Source organism: Emydura macquarii, unplaced genomic scaffold (assembly GCF_026122565.2).
Source record: "Emydura macquarii macquarii isolate MOO-44397 ecotype Brisbane River unplaced genomic scaffold, CSIRO-AGI_Emac_v2 contig_2636, whole genome shotgun sequence".
Classification (NCBI taxonomy): domain Eukaryota; kingdom Metazoa; phylum Chordata; order Testudines; family Chelidae; genus Emydura; species Emydura macquarii.
In genome coordinates, this window is record NW_027132773.1 from 47681659 (window position 1) to 47703672 (window position 22014).

Consider the following 22014-nt stretch of genomic DNA (forward strand, 5'->3'; position numbering starts at 1 on the left):
CAAGATTCGGCTCTGAAAGGCTGATCTGGCTGCTGTTGGGAGTTTTGCATCAACTTTAGAATATGCAGGTTCTGATAACTAGTATAAGCAGGATCAGGCCCTTGGTATTCTCTCTCTATTTTGAGTTGTCGGTCTTGCAGCAAGTAGTGGGAAGGAGGAGTGGATTCTAGGGAGAAAATGGATTACAAACAAAGTATCAAATTCTGGAATTTCAAACCAACTTCCTATTTTATTTGCCTCAATTTATGCCTTAGACAACATTTCCTACTGCAACACAAATTGCTTCTGTTAAATACCCAATGGAGTTTCGGTAAGTGACATTTTACTGTTTTTCTAATATTAAATTTGAAGATTAATTTCTGATCTGTATATACCCTTAATTTTTATTTCCATATCTTTTCATCTTGTCTTCCATAATTCACCTGTTGATTAGAAGTCCTATAGTTTCAAACCTTGCAAAGACACTTTTTCTGATCTTTTCAATTTGGCTTAACAAAGTAACTTGGAGCTTGATCTTGAAATGTGAATAGTCTGACCTCAAGGGTCTGTTTACATAAGTACTTATCTCCAGAGCAGAGGCACATAAGTACTGCTTCTATGAGTAAGGATATTGAGGATGAGACACCTCCTTTTCACTCCCTCTTTTTGACAAAATATAATTTTTGCCTCAAAATATCTTACATTCACAAACAGGAACAACAATCGTTCTGAATAATCATGTGAGTGCATTGGATGTACTCAACAGGATTACAGTGAAGGTATCTTGTGAAAATAAGCAACTTCAATAGTTTATTTCATCTATACATGTCTCCTCATGGCATATTGTATGCATTTTACCTTACATCTTGTCATGTTGTTCTACCCAAAACTGCAAATTTGTGAGGGCTGAGCCATTTCTATGTATACTGTCATGCACATCTCTGGAGTTATACACAAATATTAAATCATAGTAAAAATTGCTGTGCATCATTTATTATACTGGAGCTAAAACCTTCATGTTGAGAGAATAATTCTTTCCATTTTTTTTTTTTGGGACTATTTGATGTTCATGGAGCAGATCGTATGTTTGGTTATGTCTTTTTATGCTTGTTCTGATCTACATTAACTACTGATATTCTGCAGATAATTGTTGACAGAAGGAAATGAAATACATTCCATTAACTTTGTACTCTTCCTTTCAGGTCATTGCTGAGACAATTCTCATCTCACCCCTCTCTATACTGGTGTGATTTTTCTTGTTTACCTTTGCAGTTACACCCTGGATAATAACCTTTTAACTCCAGAGCAGAGGCACTTTTATGATGAAAATGGTTACCTACTCATTAAAAACCTGGTTTCTGGTGAAGACATTGAGCGTTTCAGGTACAGAATAGCTGTTTGGGTAGACACAATCATAGTGCTATTTAGTAAAGCTATGCGGCTTTTTGAAACAGCTTGAACTTTGGGTTCTCCCAAGATGGAAGCATTTTATTAACAAATAACTTATTCCTTCATTTAAACAAATTATGTCTTGGTATGTAAAATAGTAGAATGTGTGTTGAAATGGTTTCTAACTGTGTTTTTCTAGAAATGAGTTTGCAAAGATCTGTAAAAAGGAAGTGCAAGTGCCCGGCTTGATCATAATGAGGGATGTGACCATTGCTAAGTCAGAGTTTGTCCCAGATCAAAAAGCAGTTACTAAAATACAGGATTTTCAAGAAGATATAGAGCTCTTCAGATATTGTTCCATGCCTCAGGTAAAAAGGGAAAATCCTAGTGTACTATGTTCTATGTTATTGCCCATGTAAAGCAACTGAAATTATATCCTATAACCTTTCTTAAAACAGCAAGGGGAGTCTGTGTGAGTTCTCAAAATAACCAACTGGATTTTCAGGTGTAGATATTTAGATGCATCTTAACATAAGGCAATGTACAGTTTAGAAAGCTTATGTTAATGCTAAAATAGCTTGAAGGAACCCTTGTGAATGGTTTTCACTGTGCCTCACATTCCTCTTCCACATCTATGTCCATGGCAATGGATGTTGGAGTATGTAGTGATTTTTGGAAAATAAATAAGTCTACTTGAAGTGCAGTTGCTGTATAAATAAATCCTCTCTTTGCAATCTGATTGTACTGCACATTACCTGGTTTTAGGTTATGTTGCTTTTGAAGGGCAGTTATATCTTGCAGACTAATTTAGAACAGCACAGATAAATGCATAGAATGTCGTAGTTCTTCTGTCATTGCTCCAGCCAGGTATAAGATACTGAAGTATATGTGTGTTCACTTTTTCTTAGTCACTGTCATAGCAACAGATGTTGCCGCTATGCCTACACTAGGAATGCTTTGCTAGTATTGCTATAGTGGTATGCCAGACCTAGCAAAGTGCTCCTAATGTGGATGCAATTTATACTGGCAAAATTGTGCTTTTGCAGATCTTATTCCCACACCACTTGCCTCCCTCCCCAGCAAACAAAACAAGCTATAACCAAAAAATGCATTTGTGCCTGAATAACTGTCTATGCTAGAGACTTTTGCTAGCACAGCTCTGTCAATCGTAAATCATCTCATCATACTCTGACCAATACAGTTATGCGGGAAAAAGTTTGTAGTGTATTCTTGGCCTTCATGATATAAAGATCAGTTTTGGTTTGATTGTAATATACGTTGCAACATAAACATCTCACATTTTTTTCTAATATATTTCCTTCACCTTAGATCCTAAAATATGTTGAGTGCTTCACAGGGCCAAACATCATGGCCATGCACACAATGCTGATAAATAAACCTCCAGATTCTGGTAAGGGGCACTTGTATGAGGAGGGAAAAAAAGTTTTATGTTGTGTAAAGGGGACATTGTCTAGGTTTTAAAAAAATCACAAAAAACAACCAAATGAAAGCTTCTTAGATGTTAAAAATATTACCTTATTTTATTCAAACCAAAAGAATTTTGAAAACTGATTACAATTCATTTTGACTTTCTGGCTGTTAGGCACGTGTACCTTGCTGAATTGGGACCTAACTTTAAGCATATGAGTAGTCCAAAGAGCTGTATATGGCCTTTATCCATCTGACCAAAGCCTTTGACTGTGTCAGCCGTGAGGCTCTGTGGAAAATCTTGTCAAAGTTTGGTTGCCCAAGGAAATTTACCACCATTGTAAGATTCCTCCTTCACCAGGTGACTGCTCCATCCTGTGCAGTGGCTCTACCTTTGAGCCCTTTGCCATTTGACTGGGCATAAGGCAAGGTTGTGTACTGGCATCCACTCATCTCCACTTCCCTAGAAGCTATGAAAACGCTAATCCAAGACCGTTTGCCACAGGTCATTGGCATCCAATATCGGACTGATAGTAACTTATTCAACCTCTCTCGCCTCTGTGCTAGAATTAAAATAACATCGACAACAATAACTGAACTTCGGTACGCAGATGATTTGTGCTGTAGTTGCACATTGAAAGGAGGAGCTACATTCAGCCATCTCAGAAACTTACAAAAGTTTAGGGCTATCCTTGGACATTGGCAAAACCAAAGTTCCCCATCAGCCTGCTCCCAGTCAATCATCAGACCCAGCAAGGAAGATCTACACTGACAGAGAGGAACTGGAAATTGTAGAAGACTTTGCCTACCTTGGCAGCCATCTTTTATAGAGGGCAAACATAGACGTTGAGATTCAGCACAGAATCCATTGTGCCAGCCTTGCCTTTGGCAGACTGTCCTGCTGGGTGTTCAGTAACCACAATATCAAAATACACACTAAACTTTTAGTTTATAAAGCGGTGGTAATCCCAGGTCTCCTCTATAGGTTTGAGACTTTAGGTGATGCACAGAAACACCTGAAAAACCTGGAGCACCAGTACAAGCGCTTTCTCTGGAAGATCCTCATCATAAAGTGGGAGGATCACCATACCAATGGAGGCCAACATCTTCAGTATTGAGGCCCTGATTATCCAGCATTAGCTGAGGTAGAGTGGGCACTACATGCACATGCCTGATGCACGCCTACCAAAACAATTGCTTTATACCCACCTCAGCAAAGGAGAAAGAAAAGAAACGGGGAGGCCAAAAGAAATGCTTCAAAGTTACCCTGAAGACAGACGTCAAAAGACATGGCATCGACATCACACTGAGACAGTAGCCGAAGACCAGGCTAAATGGTGAAGACTTGTCAAAGAAGGAACAACCATTTTTGAGGAAAACCATCTCCCCTTGTTGCAGAAAAATGCCAGAAAAGAAAGGACAGACAACTGTCATTCAGGAATCGTGGCCCAACCCTGACTTCCACCACCAACTGCAACATCTGTCAGTGAGCCTGCGGCTCAAGGATCAGACTCCTCCGTCACCAAAGGACCCATATAAAATAAATCCTGAGAGAAATCATCCTTGCTCAAGGTATTGCCACTGCCGCGTCTCACTGAAGTAGTTTGAGCTACTCACATGCTTTAAGTTAGACATCTGCTGAATACCTTGTGAACTGGGGCTTTGTACATTAGCTTATTGCTGCAGTGTTTGCAACTCTAATGATGTAGGGAAATCTTAAGAATAAAAACTGTTTTTATTGGATTTTAAAATGACATTTTTTCTGTTTGTAGATTTTCACATTATGTAAATTTTAGAGTCTAAATCAGACAGTTGTTTGAGCAAGTTTTACTTTTCAAGGGGTTTATAACATAATCATATTCTGCCACCAGAGTTGAAGATTTTATAAAACACCATCTTGATTCAGTAATAAATCTTTAAAGGATCTTTTCTGAATAATTTAAACATTTAAAGCTTTATACACAAGTTTATTAGTTTCAGATATTCACCTTTAACTAGAAAATGTCATGGCTTTGGTTGCATTTTAAATTTCTCTTATTTTGAAAAAAGTATTTTAAAGGCCAAAGCCACAGAAAGACCAAAATTTTCAAAAATGGGAGCCCAAATGTTAGGCTTTCATGTCCATATTTAGGCATCTCAATTAGGGCTTGATCTTGAAAATGGATTTGCTGGGCGTATCCAGGCACCCACACAGAACGCCAATATAGTGAATGTATGGCTCTGTTTGTAGGATCTAGCCCAGAGGTTCTCAAAAAAAATTTTTTCTGGGATCCCCATTGAAAATATTTCAGGTTGTGATGATGCCTCCCCTCGACGCGGACCCCCCTCTCCCCCCGTGCCATGCCATCCTTACTTCTGTGCTCTGCTGGGAGCTGCCTTCAGAACATCCACACAGCTCTGAAGGGTTCTGGCATGTGCGGGGGCTGACAGCATGCAACCACCCCATATTAACCTTGCAACTCCTTGAGGGTCCCAATCCCCAGTGTGAAAACCCCTGATCTAGCCCTTGGCAGCCTGGCTTTCAAAAGCATTGAGCACTCAGCAACTCTCATTGACCTCAATAGAACAGAACCGAGGAAGAGTGTTCCTCACCTAGAGAGCATCCTTACACTCTCTTTGGACTGGGAGTTTAGACATGTAGATGCTGACCTCAGTGGGAGCTGTTAACTGCTGTGAACTTTTGAAAATCTAGACACTTATTTAAGTGCCAAAATATGGATTTAGAAGCCTAACTTTTGGCTCCCGTTCTTGAAAATCTTGGCATTCAAGCATATGAGAGAGTGAGGTTTAGAAACCATCACTTCATCTAAAGCATCACAAAGATCCACTTCTAGATACACTCTTATGGCTTAATCATATCCAGATGTATGCCACTTTTATAATTCACCATTATCTTCCTTTGTATTTTCAGCAGATATTGATTATCGTAAAAGATTAATATACTTAGTTCATGCAGACCATCAACCTTCCCATCCTGGTTAAAAAATGAAGAGCTACAGAATATGAGTGTAGATACATAGTAGGAGATGGTGGATAATCTTGGTCCAATGTTGTTTAAACAACACAAAGTACAACAAAGAAAAGTTAATAAAACTAAAAAGCAGCAAAGAGAGAAGTAACCTGTTGGAATTATAATGGATTTCAGTGCTTTTTCTGATGTGCCCTGAATACAGCTGTTCTTCTGATCAAATACAGAGCAAGACTAGTTCTTGCAGCATGCCCTGTCCCCTCAGAGATTTCTCATTGTACAATTCCATTATTTAGTTTAAAACCATTGAATTTTTTTTCCTGATTCAAATTTGTCTCTTTTTATTCCAGGCAAGAAGAGCTCTCGCCATCCCATGCATCAGGATTTGCACTACTTTCCATTTCGGCCTGCAGATCTCATTGTGTGTGCCTGGACTGCCATGGAGCGGATAGATCGCAGTAATGGCTGCCTAGTTGTTTTGCCAGGAACACACAAGGGTTCCCTGAAGCAACATGATTATCCTGATTGGGAGGTAGAACTGCATGTGGGATTAAATGTGATCTGGATTTTGGAGTGGGGGGAAGGGAATACAATGTTTTTGTTCACAACAAAATTGGTGCCAGTCAAGTTTTACAAGGCTGTTCATCAGTATTCTTTTTTTCTTGGCAAAAATCTTTTCATGTCTCTGAGGTTTTCCATGTCTAACCTCATACTTACTGGGGCAGGATCTGACTTCCTTTGTATCTGGAAAGTGCCTAGCATGTGGTGGGTGCTTCTGCAACTAGTAATAATGATTATAATGTGCGTGCTTCTCATGAACTTTAGACAGGTGCACAAGCCACTGTTCACTAGGGTGCTCTACCCAAGGTCACTCCAGTTCACAGTACAGCATGGAGGGAGCCTTCCCTTGTGCAAATATTGAGGCGGCATTGTTATTGCTTAGTGCCTCATGGCATTTAGGTGTGTTAGTGTCAGATTCTATCCCTGTGAATGGAGAGGAGTTTGGCAACATAAGGGCTATGCAGCAACCTCTGGAGGTTTGAGGCTGTTCTCCCCAGCACTCCATGGTCACAAGGTCTGCACAGACCATTAACTTCCCGTGAAGCAGTGTAGCAAGTATGGATGCAGTGGTATTGTACCTGTGTCAGTCCTGGGATATTAGAGAGACAGGGTAGGTGAGGTAATATCTTTTATTGGACCAATTTCTGTTGGTGAGAGAGACACGCTTTCAAGCTTACACAGAGCAGCGTAGGCGTGAAAGCTTGTCTCTCACCAACAGAAGTTGGTCCAATAAAAGATATTACCTCACCCACCTTGTCTAGCAGATATGGAGACTTTTAAGTCCTAGATTTTTCTGTCAATACATGTGAACTTCAGCAGACTTTTCCACTTGCACACAAAATATCCTTTGGCTGGAATTTTTCATGGCTTTTATTCAGACCCAAGTAATAGCCTTTGAAATCTGGGAGAGTGTTCCCTTAACAACAGTGTTCTTACCCTCGTGCAGTACTATGGTACTGGATGTAGTTCATTTCTGGATCAATGCCCTTTTTGGAAGCTCGAACACAAGTGCATCAGAGTTCTCTGTGGTGGGCCATGAATTCTGAATTACATGGTCCATTGTTACATTTCAGACACACTTTTTGTATGTGTACAGGAAGCTCTCAGTTATCAGTAACAAGCCTTTTCAGTAACACTAACTGCTCATTCCGCTCTGTCCTTTTAAAGCTTGGGACCTGTTCCTCTTCATCTCTGTCACTTTATACCTATTTAGCCTGTGCAGTGATTTAAGGAAGAAATTGGATGGTAAAGTATTCAGCAGAAAAAGGAGTCCCTTTTTCTTAAGCAAGGATTCTGCAAAGAGCTTTCTACCATTCTCTGCAGTCACAAAAAGTGTTTTCTAGTTTCTTATTTGAATAGAATTTCAAAAGACATGAAGCAGAAAACAAACAATATGACATCAAATATAGTAGTATGAAGCGGACATTTCATAGGGACTAGTAAGCTGTTCATAAATCAAAAGAAAGCAAATTAAGGTAGTGTAATGTGAACGTCATGTGAGACTAGTTACCGTGTTTATCTTTTCAATGAATTCAGGTTAGGATATCGGGATCTGAAAAGCAGCAGATTATGTTCTGCTTTAGAAGTTATGTCTACATTGCAATGGTGAAGGGGCTGTAGATATTCTGACTTGGGCTGGGAACCTCCCACCTCAGAGTCCTAGAGCCTCTAGCCTAAGCCCGAATGTCGACACTGCAGTTAAACAGCCTTTTTGGCCGAGCCCCGGGGGTCCAAGTCAGCTGGCACTGGCCAGCCACGGGTTTTTAATTGCAATGCAGACATACTCTTAGCAGCTTATCTAGATTTGGGCTTTGAGGCGTGAGAAGATATAAAGACAGACTCTTAGGCCAGCATATTGCATGCTTCGGATTCTTATCTGAAAGAGAGCTGAACAGTGCAGATTTTTATCCACACTAAGACATGATAGTAGTTTTAATATCCTAATTGTCCCATGATGTAAACTCTTGTGTTTCTAGGGTGGTGTAAACAAGATGTACCATGGGGTGCGTGATTACAACAAAAACCTTCCCAGGGTTCATCTTGTTATGGAGAAGGGAGACACGGTATTCTTCCATCCCTTGCTGATTCATGGCTCTGGAATGAACAGAACTCAAGGCTTCCGGAAGGTAGGAAACCATTTCAAATTGCAGGCATTGAACAAGTTTCAAAACAGATTGCATAACTCTAAGCCCCCCGCATCCAAATTTATGGAGATGTTATAATCTCTTGCATATTAATAAACTTTTGTAATCCTATTTTTTTATTTGGATTTTATAGATTTCTGATGTAATTTTGTTGTAATTATACTTAAATCTAGGATCCATAATTCTGGAAAAAATATGTAACCGAGTTACATGGGGAAGATGTATGTTGCAGCCCTGGCTTAGGCATGCACATTCCTTAATCAGGAACGTAAAAAAACATGGTGGACAGTTTTGGATCACTATTGTTTATTTGTCTTGGCAAAATGTCTCCTCCTCTGTCCTAACTAGCTGGGAATGAAGTTTTTGTCATTCTCTTTTCTGAGTACCGGAGGCTGATGTAATCTCATTATTTACAACATCATTTAATTATGAATTACCTGTTATGATAACATAGTACTTTACAGTAAAAGTGAATGGCATTACCCTGATTCCACACCACTGTAACTGAGAATAGAATCAGGCAAATAACTTAGACTACAAGGGCCTGATCCTGCAATTCTTGATGGTAGAAATCTCCTACTAGATTCTCATCTTGTGTACATTAGCACAGCTGTACTGAAGACAGTGGGATTGTGCTGATGTATACTCGTTGAGAATCTAGCCTATTGACTTTATTTTTAGTGAAGTGAAGCAATTGTCATAAATTGTGTTTTTATAAAAACATAAACAAGAACCCTCATAACGCTGTACACCTTCCATTAGCCTCCTACAGGGATAAATGAGAAGGAAGAGTAATATGCAGGGTGATAGCGTTGTTGGTCCCAGAGTTTAACATACGGTGGGTGAGGTGGTATCATTTATTGCAGTGGTTCTCAGCCAGAGGTACAGGTAGCCCTTGGCATACGCAGAGGTCTTCCAGAGGGTACATCAACTCATCTAAATATTTGCTTAGTTTTATAACAGGCAAGCTCAAGCAAAGCTCAAGCAAAGTCAACACAAACTAAAATTTCATTCAGACAATGACTTGTCTATATACAATATTTCAATTGATATATTTTATAATATGGTAAAAATGAGAAAGTAAGCAATTTCTCAGTAATAGTGTGCTGTGACACTTTTGTATTTTTGTCCAATTTTGTAAGCAAGTAGTTTAAGTGAGGTGAAACGTGGGTATGCAGACAAATCAGACTCTTAAAAGGGGTACAGTAGTCTGGAGAAGTTGAGAGCCACTGTTTTATTGAACCAACTTCTGTTGGTGAGCTTCTGAGCTTACACAGAGCATAAAACTATCACCACTCCAATTCAATCAGCAGCATAGCAACTTGGGTTTTCCTTGGAGGTCTCCTATCCAAGTACCCACCCAGCCCAATTCTGTTTAAGTTTGAGATCTGATGCAACCCACACACAAAATTGCATAACTGTGGAAAGAAGCAGTTTACCTTGCCAGTGCGCTTCTCTCCCAGACCATCTTTCCTTCTACTTAACCTTTCAGTGAAGTCATAGTCACGTCTTTATCATATGTGATATCACAAAATATGTGTTTTGACTTCACCGTAAGTGAGAAGATAAAGTGATTCATTGCGCTTACATGACTGTGCAAATTTTCTGTGTGAATCTCTAGCAAGATTATTTTTCCAAGTGAATGTTTCCAAATGCTAGAAGTATCTAAAAGCATGAAAAACAGAGAAAATATTCAAATTTAGTTACAACATTGATGTTTGCATTTAAGGGAGTTGGTGGGGTGTTAATACATGTCCGGTTAATCGATGTTAATACCGATCAACAATTCTTAGAGCAGAACTGTGATTTATTCTTGACTTTTTTCATGCAGGCAATATCTTGTCACTTTGCTAGTGCAGATTGCCAGTATATTGACGTCAAGGGCACTAGTCAAGAAAACATTGAGAAAGAAGTTTTAGAAATTGCACAAAGAAAATATGGGATGAGCACATCTGTCTCCCTGAAGGTAAGCTTAAATGTTTCCTGCAACAACAATATTTTACACAATCCTATTTACACAGCAAAGAGTTAGTTTCATTTTACTTGTATAAGTATCTCTTTCCTGCTTGCTTGTGTTAGTTTGTGCTTTTTATTATTAAATTCATGAGTAATAGTTTTAATGGCCTTGACCCATCCAAGTATATAGAACACTGGGTTTGTGTTGGTCTGATCATGGGTCGAAGCAGATACTCATTAGAGAAGAAAATTCTTGATTTCCTTTGGAAGATAGTTATAGTGCCTGGCAGATTAGTGTGTTCCTCATCACACCTTTTATTAAAACAGCCCCATCTAACTGCTTTAACTGTATTGTGTGGAATGGCAGATCTACCTGGGGAGATTATAGGGATAGTGCCAATGAGGTGACCCAGAACATAGCAGTGTGGATACAGATTTCATATTGCTAGCCACACCCCTGCATTTAAGGTTGACAATGTGAGTGAATATCTAAAAATAAATTTAAAAAGCTCTTCTCTGTTACACGTGGACTGCACAGAATGGACGTTTGCAGCTGGAAGTTGCTTGTCCCCCTAATTTTCTGATGTAATTTTCTTGTATTTACTAGGCATTCAACCTATTGCTAATATGTTCAGACCAATAATAGGACTAGTGCTTGCTTAAAGGATTAGGGTAAAATTCTGTCTTTAGGTAATAGGTGTGACTCCTGTTTGAAATCAGTACCTACACCTATATATCTGATTGCAAAAATTAACTCTTCCCATTTTAATATAATCCATTAGTAATTACTTCTTCCTGGGGCATTTTCAGGGAGTGGATGCATGGGAGGTGTTCTTTGTTCTCTGTTCCGTTCCAAAAGTCATTGATGCAGCAAGTTCCTCTCAAATCCTGCAGCAGAAAAATCTGGTTTCTACAATGGGGTGTCCACAAGAGGGGGTTAGATCCCACTTTCCCTTGAGTTTTGGTGCCCTCTAATCTTTGAAACTCAGATCTATTGCATTTCTAAACCACCAATCAATAGTATCTAGGCACTAGGGGCTAGATTTTTTTTAAGGCTATTTAGGCACCTAGTGTAATTTTTCAAAAGCAACTAATTCCTATTGCAAGTCAAAGGGAGTTAGACACTAAAGAATTTTTGAAAATCTCGCTAGGTGCCTGTCTGCATCTTTAGGCACCTAAGTATCTAGGGACATATTTTTAAATATATTTACCTGCAAAGTACAAGTCTGCTTTGCCTTTGACTCCGGCATTATTCATTTATACGGTAATATTTTGAGTGTTAATGTAGGAACAGTTGCTTGTTTTAGTGAGGAGCTTCTCCAGTTTGCTTGCTTCCATTGACAGCTCTTTACATCTAAAGTAGTTCTATGCATTTCACCATACTTCATATCTGTTTTAATCAGATTTTAAGCTTCTCTGAGGAGCAATGCTTAGTACTTATTTTTAATCTTAAATTCATGCCTGTAAATGCTTTGACTAATCCTCACAGCATCCTCTATTCCCATAAGGAAGCAGAGGTAGGGAGGTTGCGTGACTTGCCTGAGGCAAGAGTGAAGTGGTATGAGAACATTGAAACTTAGACTTTCTGGCTCAGTTCTGTGCTCAGCCCATCTCTCATTCCCCATGCTGGGTTGTCAGTTGGCACCACTCTTAACTTTCTGAAAGCAATCATGATAAACAATCTTACTCACTTGTTTCATTATCTAAAGTGAAAAGTATGGAAGTTGCTATTTGCAGTTGCTATTGGTTCCCTGAATTCTGTTTTAAAACTGTTCTCTCTCCCTGCTTTCTGTGTGGTGCATAAATGGTAGCATTTCATGCCTGTGTTACATTCTTTGCCAGCAGTAGATGGACTTTGAGAAACCCAGTGTGCTTTTTGAATGGTAGAGAAGGTAAAAGCAGTTGAAGGTGTATTATGGAGGCATAATATAATGTGTACAAGAAAATGAGAAGGAATATTTTTTCTGACCGTCATCTGGATTGCTACATTTACAATATACGGTTGATGTTCTTTTTTGTTTGGGTCCCATAATTTCAGCATAGTGCTGTTCTTGTATCTCTTCCTGTTGCTGCCTTTCTTGATTGCCTTTTTATGCATAATGCAATTCATAGAAATCTCATAAATGAATTCATCTTTTTTCTGATCTTCAGTATTTCTGTTTGAGTTTATCATTTGTTGTTGTATTATAATTCATTAATTTGTGCAGGGCCTGTGGATTTGTTATTGATGCTGTGCTTTGTTTTTATTTAAATATGTAGGTAAGTAGAGGAAAATTGCAGCATCTGGTATCTTCGGAAATAAACATTGTGTTCTGGTTTTTTTACTAAGCTCTTTTGTCTTGGCTCATTTCTTTTAGGATACGTGGATGGTAAGAGGACGGCTTGTTAAAGGAGAAAGAACTAATCTCTGAATGATAGAGAAAAAATGTGTGCTTCAGTGTTGTGTTATTCCCTGATCAGGAACCAAGATCCTCACACATTTGCATTTGCTTTTTTTTTTTGTTTGAATTTATACAAATACTGCACCAAACATTCATTTATAACAAATTCATTGGTGTCATACAAAATATCATAATTTGAATACACTGAAGTTTAACACAATGTAGCTAATACCTTAGCCTAATTTTAACCTATTAACTATCCTAAATATTTCTATTTTTGTAATGTTAAAAATAATTTGTTTTAAAATCCAGTGCTTATGAAATGGATCAATCAAATCAGCTCTTTAAATACTCATCACTGTTACTTAAGAACCAATTTAGATTCAGACGTCTCTATCCTGGTGTATTTTAGGCTGCTATTAATGTAACTCTTCTGCAAACTCACGGCTTTACTGGGTGGAAAAGACCAATTGCATCATCTAGTCCTTTCCCCTTGTAGGAGCAATACTGTACATTTGCTAGTCCTCTGTCTAGTTTATTAAATGTTTGATGTGACTGGACTTTCACTCCTTCCCATGGGAGGCTATTGTGGGGTCTAATAGGTCACACTGCTCAGAAATCTTTCATGATGTTTTGCTTACATTCCCCTCTTTAATTCATGCCATTACTTTGTATTGTCATCTTAAGTAATTGTGCTTCAAATAATAAGACCTGTGTGTGTGTGTTTGAAGAACTGACAGTAATTATCATCATGTACTGTATTGAAATGAAAGTACTTTGGAGGAAAATCCCCCTATCCCTTAAAGACGTGTAATATTCTGATTAGAAGCAAAGTCATTTTAACTGTGGAATGGTTGGTGCTGGGATAGTGATAATCTCTGTGGACAGTGAATTCATTTGAAACTGGTTGTGTGGGGTTAAGTAACTTACCCTTCTCCTTACTTAAGCTCTTTCACATTTTTAAACAGCTGGGGAGGGGTTTGGCATATGTAGGGGGAGGCTGATTAGTTGACCCCCGGGCAGGGAAGTTGTACAAAAAGAAAATATATTATATTAAATAAAATTGGGAGAATGGGGGTGCTTATCATAATTATCACATGGCATAGTATCTTTAGTATATTGAAATACAGTTGTTTTGAAATCATTGTTTTCTTTTAAAAATAAATTTTTTTTTTTGAAATACAGATTAAACTAGAGCAAAAAGCAAGTATCATGGCTGCATTGTGCCATTATTTGTACATATTAGAAACTCTGGTGACAGGTGGTATAGAAAACCCTTATGACAGAAAGGTTGTGGGTCACGGTGATTGATCTCAGTCTGTCAATTTCATGATCCTTTTAATGGATCGCCTTAAAGCTATTCCATAAATAGTTAAAATAGTCTTAACCCGCAACCATGGAGACCATTTTTCTGTGGCATCTTTGTGCCTGATCCAAAGCCCCTTTAACTGATCCAGTTGAGCCCTCTTCAGTTAGTGGGACTCTTTCTGTTGACTGTAATAGGCTTTGGATCAGGCATTTTCTAATTACCTTCATGGGATCTTTGTGATGACATCTGACAGCAACTCCTTAAAGACAGGATTCCCTAGTGGACTTGACTCTTTACTGCTTTGTGCATGTCCCTTAGTTGACAGCAGAGGGAGCTGTGGTCATGAAAGAGCTACAGATTTTGTGACAGATTCCCAGTTAAGTTTGAGTTGAGCTTTCACTTCAGGAAAACACCCTCAAGTGAATGTTACAGGATTCTGTAAAAAAAATCATTTTGGCTGGAAATTCAGAATTAAATGACCACTTTCCTTAAGAAGATGGAAAGACACAGCTAAGATCATCTAAATAATCTAAACTCAGCCCTTCTACGACCTGTGAGCCACCAGCGTTAGACACAGTGACAAAACAGCCATTGACTTCAGTGGGAGCTGGATCAGGCCCAACCTGAGCCTTGAATTGTGCGTGTGCACACATGGTGTTACAGGCTGCAGCAATATTTCATTGAGCTAATTTAGCCTTCCTCAGGGATTGCTCAGTGTTGTATCACTTAAACCACACTGCGCCCGTGCCATATGTTGCAAGTATCCCTTCTGTTCATCACGCTCTCAGGTTCTTGTTTCTCCCCATTCAGTGTGTAGGGAGCCTAGGCACTTTAGTCAGACTTTGTGAAGCCCAGTGACTTTCTAGTTACCCAAAACTTAGGTGTCTTCACGCCTAACTTTCCTTGTGAATCTCGTTCAAAGTAGTTCGTCGGTTACCTGACTAGCAAACGAGAGGTCGTCATTCTCTGTGTGCACAACACTACCACAGTGCTTTGCAGAAAGAAGATAGTGAGAAAATGCTCATTCGCAAATGAAGTGTGGCAATGCTGCCACGGATTATGCAAAGCGAGCTGTTGAGCTGTAAATTGGTCTTATGGGACCCAACCAGAATAATCCCCTGTGCTTGATTTGCATCCCCTGGGAAAATCCTTTTCCCCAGCTTCTTGGCATAGTCCTTTTTACCCCCTAACAATTTGTCCCAGTTTCTGCTCCCTTCACTCACTGCTCTCAGACCCAGCTCCACCCACCTCTGTATTCTCCGGCCTGGCTTTGCACCAGGAGGGGGAGCACTGAGTACAGAGCAGAGCCAGTCTCCCTCCTGTCCCACATAGTGCTTGGTCTTCGCTAGCAGTAGCAATTGCAGGGATGGTCCTGCTTAGCCTCTGCAGCCGGAGCATGCCCAGTCGTGCTGTGGAGATGGGGTGTTGTGTGCTCAGTTCAGTCTGAGCTGTGAGGGGGCTGAGCACACTTAGCCACTGAAGCAGGGACTGTCCCAGGTGAGTGCCCTAAGCGGGGCTGGACTCTAAATTTAGTCATAGTCTCTCTCTCTCTCTCTCTAACCCCCACCCAGGGCCCAAGCATAATTTTTTCGGGCCCAGTAGAAACTTGTAACATGGGCCCCCTCCTGCAGAATTCCAGAATCCCTCATCCCATACGTACAATCTCATGAGCCATGAAAATTTTTTTCCTCATGGTAATGGGGGTTGCAGCCTGGGCCAGGCCCCCCCCGTGCCCCTGAACCCTTGTAAAGTGTACTCTCTTTCTCTGCATGGCTAATTCAGTAGTGTATGCAAAGTGGAGCAGTTTCAATAGGCCAGACCTGAGCCCTTCCAGCCCAGAATTCCCCGTGGCTCAGTGGTTTGGGTGCCATTCTGTAAGGTGAGAAATTTCAGATCAAGTCCCGGCTCTGCATCAGGCAGAGGAGCAATGTGTACTCGAACCGCCCATGTGCTGGGGAGGGCTCTAACCATAGGCTATTGGGTGTAAGGGGGTGTGTCAGCTGCAGTGCTCTGCCTTGCACCCAATAGCCCAAATATTTACACTGCAATTTTACAGCCCTGTGAGCTTGTCAGCTGACATGGGCCAGCGACAGGTATTATACACGTATGCGCCTAACCCGCCAGATGCATTGTATTACTGCAGGGGCATTCTGTGCCAAAAAAAAAAATCTGCACACAATATTTTAAAATTCTTCATATTTTATTTTTCAAAATACACAACATAATCCCACCAGTTTCAGTTATTTTGGTAATTGATTTCAAAATACCCATCTGTACGAATAGGTGTAACAATGCAGACACCACCACCAAGAGAGACTCAGGAAACGCTTTTGACAAATAGATCCTTTCTAGGCACATTAGTATAGCACTGTGAGTGATAATTCATCTCCAGTACAATATAGGTAGGTATTTCCCACACTCCTCAGCAGCAGTGTAAAGGCTGGGGGGAATCAGGGGTAATGGAGGAAGAGGGAAGTAATTGCTGGGAAGGAGCCTGTGAGTAAACCTGGAGGATTGTTGGCTGTGGATGGGAGATGTATGGAAGAGTGTTTTTGTGTGAGGGGGAGGGATTGTTAGGGAGCCTCCCCCCCCCCGCACACCCTGGCTGACCCTGGGCAACAAAAAGGATTTGGGATATGGAATAGCTTCCGTATGAGGAGAGGTTAATAAGAATAAAAACAACGAGAGTCCTGTAGTACCTTAAAGACTAACAAATTTCTGCAGGCATAAGCTTTTTGTGGGCTTCGTGCGTCTGACAAAGTGGGTTGCAGCCCACGAAAGCTGATGCCTGTTTTGTTCATTCCTTCTGAAACACTTGATGTTAGTCTCTGTCAGGAAGCAGGATGCTGACTAGATAGACCATTGGTCTGACCCAGTATGGCTGTTCTTATGACCCCTAGACTCTCACATCTGCCCCAACCTTATGTGTCCCTGCAGCCCCACTCAGCCACCCATCTTTTCACTCAGTTAATCATTTCTTTCCCTTCAGCCAATTGATTTCCTACTCTCCAAAGACCACCCCTCCCCGTGCCCCCATTACTTAGCCAGTCAATTCCTTTTTCCCCCAATCTGTGTCCCAGGAAATGGATTTTCCGCCTCCCTTAGACCTCAGTTTATCTGCAGCCTTTTCTTTTGGTGCATGGAATGGAGGGGTTCCCATGAGTGCGTTGGGCGGGAGCCATTCTGAGCTAGGTTGCTGTGTGACCGGATTGTTATTGTATCATCTTTCCTTGTCCCATTCTCTGCTGCTTGTTACCTCCACGCACTGTGTTACAATTACATTTAGGTTGTAGGCTTTTTGGATCAGGGACCAAATCTTCCCTGGGTTGTAAGGAGCTGTGAGATCTACAGATGAAAAGCGTGCCATAAAGGAGGTAGGTATTTTGGTCTTTTAAAAAATAAACTACAAAAGCACACCATCAGTGAAAGTGATGGGTCTATGTGTTTTTTTCATGTTTACATATGACACTCTTGTTTATACAGCCCAGAATTGTATTTATTTTTCCACAACTGCATCACATTGTTGGCTCATATTCAATTTGTCATCTGCTACCAACCTGTGATCCTTTTCAGCAGTACTACCTCCTGGCCAGTTATTCCCCATTTTGTAGCTGTGCATTTGATTTTTCCTTCCTGGGTGAAGTACTTTGCACCTGTCTTTACTGACTTGTCGTTTTGAATTCTAATCCCGTGTTCCAAAATGCTTGAAACTCTTCCCATCTTGGTGTCATCTGCAAATTTTATAAGCATACTCTCTACTCCATTATCCGAGTCATTAATGAAAATATTGACCTGTACCAAACCGATACTTAGCATGAAATGACATTCAGGATGGAACAAACAATGACATTGCTCATTGCACCTTGAATGTTATTTCATACGACATGCTCTTTGTGACACTGAGCCAGCAAGGGTTAAACAACCAGCAGGCTAAGTGACCCAAAATCAACGTTTGAGGACATATTAGAGAAGTGGTATAATGATATAAATGGTATAAACAGGGCCATTTCTGGTTGATTAGTTATCAAAGCCAGGTTAAGTAGACTAAATTCTTTGAAATGTAAACGTATGTTGTCAGAGAATTAGAATAGATACCAATTGTATTTGTCAGTGTTTACCTGTATCTTGTTAGAAAATCAACAATATGATCTGATTAGTTGGTAGACACTAAACTTCAGTTCCTATCTGTAATGTCTGTGAATATATACTATTGATTCAGAGATCAAAAAGGACTGTTAACATTTAGACGAAACTTGGGTGTAACAATATCATTGTCTATATTTCTCTTTGAAGTTTGCAGTAAATTGTATATGAACTGCTTGGATGGTTAATTAACTTATGCTAATGAATGCACCTAGTTACCAGTGTATGCCTAGGAAATAGAGATCTTCAAAGCAACAATGTATCTTACCTATTCTTCATCCAAGCAATGCCTACTGTGATGTCTGCTGTCAAAAGACTCCAGGTCCCTCTGAATTATTCCTGCAAATTCTCATGGAAGAATTTGAACAAACTCTACACATGGACTGCTTATTGGACTATAACCCGTGGAATTAATTCTAGAAGGACATTTACAAATCATCAGCTCACCATCTCTGCTATGAAACTGACCTAAGAACTTTACTCATACATGTATGTATAGTGATCTTTAACCATGGTACTCTCTTTTCTTTTAAATAAATCTGAGATTAGTTAACAAAAATTGGTTGTAAATGTGTATTTAGGTAAGATCTGAAATATTCATTAACCTGGCAGGCAATGTGTCTGATCGGTTGGGATTGGTAGAACTTTATGGTGAATAAGATAGTAAGTAATCCTCACCATTTTAGACTTGGCTGTCTGGGTGAGAGCCAAAGGCTGGCTTGCTTAAGGGGAACTATATGTTAGCTTCTTGGTAACCAGCAAGGTATTACAGAAGCTGTTTTGTTACTGTCTTGGTGAATTTAATTATTAGAATAAAGCACCAGATTTGGGGATAATCTGCCCTGTTCTTTGCAGTTTGCCCTGATTGAGCATTCTTAGTTTGGCCCCTCCAGTGACCACGGTCACAATCTAATAACTCAAACCCCCACAACCTATCTTCAAGTAGTAATCATTTCAATAGGGTATGATCATAAATAGGGCTCAGATTTGTCATGGGATGGGGGTGGGGGATCATGGATTATGGAGTTTGTTTCTTTGACCATGACTTTTTTCCTGTCATTTTCCCAAATGGTGGGTCGCCAGCCCAGTGTGGAGAGGAAGCCCGAGGATGGGGACGTAGAGAGCGAGCCTGCCTCAGTCTGGTGAGGAGGAGAAGCTCTGAGGGCTGAAGGTGGTTGGAGAGCAAGCCTATGCTGCACTTATGCAGCAGTGGTGGCTCCTGGGTTTTGCAACCTGGTGTCCCGTTTTGCAGCACCACTCAGGTTTGTCCCTTCTCCCTCTGTCATGATGGGAGGGTGGGGTTACGCCTCTGGCATTTAGGGCAGCAACGAAGCTCCTCCACTCTTGTCTGTTTCTGGCAAGTCTTTCAATGGTTCCCCAGCCGTGCCCTGGGTTTTTCAGATCAGCTTCCACAGCTCTTTGCCATTTTGTTTTCTGGCGGTCTAGTTTTCATTTGCCTTCAGGTGTCCATCTTATTGCTGTTCTGGTGAATCAACTTCCATCTGAAACTCAGGGCCAGTCCATTTCCAATGCCTTCTGGTAATGATGGTGCTTAACTACACTGTATAAATAGATCTTGATTTGAGATTATTCTGGGCCAAAAAATATGGAGGATTTTTCTGAGGCAGGTTGTATGAAATGAATACAGCTTGGACATGTCATACTTTGCCATTCCCCAACATTCTGCACTACAAAGTAGTGTTGAAAGTATACAACCCTGATAAATCTTCAATTTGGTTTTGATGTTATATTTTGATGATTTCCAAACTGCATTTAAGCTCTTAAAGGTGTTCCTGGCTTTACTAATTCTGTTCCAAATGTCCTGACTTGTTCCACCATCCTGGCTGATGGAACTGAATGTTTCTACACTAGTGAGAACATAATCCTCTGTCTGTACTTGTGATAGTGAGGCAATATTAAAAGTAATAACATCTGTCTTATTGCGGTTGATTTTAAGTCCAAGTTGCTGGCTGAATATGTTGAGTCAAGTTGTTTTCTCTTGTGTATGGTGATGGGTATGTGATAAGAGAGCAAGATCATCTGTGAAGTCCAGGTCATCCAGGGATGAGAAACGTGTCCATCTAATACCTCTTGGCATGTCCTTTATTGTACTCCACATTACCCAATCAATGGTAATGTTAAAGAGGATTGCAGATCTAACACACTCCTGCTGTACTCCTGTTTTGACCTCAAAACGGAGCTCACTGTGATCAACACTACATGTAAAGTTGGAGTAGAAGCTTTTAATGATGCTAATTATACAAAGAGGGATTCCATAAGCCCGCAGAATATGCCATAGGCTGATCCTGGAGAATGTGACCTGTGGGTCTTAGACCCTGTACTGCCCCTCTCCCTTGTATATAGTTCGGTTATCTTTTTATATTAGACAATAGAGAATCCACTTAGGTGGGGTTAAAAGTTCAGCCCAGGTGGCAGTTGAATTTAAATATGTATTAGACAGGGACCAATCAGGTCGGCCATACAGCACTAGAGGGCCGTGTGTATAATCTAAGGGCCGCGTGCAAAGGTCCTGTGAGGCGGGAAAATCCCCCACACTGATTGGATCTCAGAGGCTTCTGAGATCCTATATAAGACCTAACCAACGGTTTGTCTGGGTCTGTGTGGTGGGTCTGTTTGGTGTGCGTTTGAAGTGTGCGTGTGTTAAAAGATTGTATTTGGTATCATCGCGGGAGGTAGATCTGGTTGTAGGAGCGGGTAGGATAACATCGAGGACGAGAAGAAGACTAGGAAAGCCAGGACGAGAAGCAGACGAGTAGACGGGAGAAGACATCGCCAGCCCGGTGAAGCAAGAGCGTGAGCGTGGTTTAAAATCAAAGAGACACTTACCTGATTGGATCCCTGCCCCGTCCTAGTTTATATGTGACCCTGTTTCCCCCTTTAATAAATCAGTTTGTTTTCGAAGCACATTTGGCCTGATTGTTATATTCTTCTGGTCCTGCGGGCCTCTACCACTGGGGTTAGGGGACCCTCCTTCTGCGAAAACTTGGGCTTAGCCAGCGACACCCTTGGTCGTGGTGCTAACAAGAACGCTGTCAAAAGCCTTCAGAAAGTCTATGAAATTTATGTAATGTAGTTGTTGCCATTCTAAGCATTGTTCTATTGTATTTCATAGAGTGAAGATCAGATCTTTGCATCCACGCCCCTTCCAAAAATCGGCTTGCTCTTTTCTGAGAACACGATCTATGATGCTACACAATACCTTGCTTGGCACAGATAAAAGTGCAATACCATGCCAGTTATTACAATCACGGAGAGCTCCTTTCTTTGGTATCTTCACTCTAATCCCATTAGTCCACTCATCTGGTACATTTTCCTCTTCCCAAACTAATGTACATAGAGGGGCCAGGATAGAGGCTACTAACTCAGGATTAATCTTGAACAATTCTGCATTCAAGTTATCCTTGCCAAGAGCTTTCCCATTTTTTAAAGATTTGATGGCTTGAATGATCTCTATCTTTGTTGGGGTCTCTGAGTTGATATCAAAATCTTCTTCTGCCTCTGAATGTTTACTTCTTCTTTAGGGACTCCCTGTTCAGCAATTCTTTGAAATGCTTTAGCTAATGGAATTTTTTTTTCTGTTCTCAGTAAGTGGCCTTGTTTCTCCTGATGAGTGTTTGTTGCTGTCTACCATTTATCACTCATAAGCCACGTCATTATGTACACGGTTCCTTGTTCACCACAGACAGCTGCATTCTGTGCTTGTATTGCCAGATTATCCACATAATGTCATTTATC

General features: G+C 40.4%; 1 protein-coding gene across 3 annotated transcripts in view; it reads left to right on the forward strand.

The window, feature by feature from the left end:
* The window catches only part of LOC137163998 (phytanoyl-CoA dioxygenase, peroxisomal-like), a 73714-nt gene that overhangs the window by 7829 nt on the left and 43871 nt on the right, over positions 1–22014 (forward strand). Inside the window, exons 2-9 of one of the 3 annotated variants that reach the window (XM_067564594.1) lie at positions 255–310; positions 1252–1362; positions 1568–1736; positions 2698–2779; positions 6115–6296; positions 8302–8451; positions 10301–10435; positions 12783–14016. The exons of 1 other annotated variant lie outside the window; for it this stretch is intronic. In XM_067564594.1, coding sequence (XP_067420695.1) covers positions 255–310; positions 1252–1362; positions 1568–1736; positions 2698–2779; positions 6115–6296; positions 8302–8451; positions 10301–10435; positions 12783–12836 — 939 coding nt within the window. In that variant the 3' untranslated portion in view covers positions 12837–14016. Of the gene's footprint in view, positions 1–254; positions 311–1251; positions 1363–1567; positions 1737–2697; positions 2780–6114; positions 6297–8301; positions 8452–10300; positions 10436–12782; positions 14017–22014 lie in introns of those variants that run through there. One more of the 3 variants, XM_067564596.1, reaches the window with a different exon arrangement.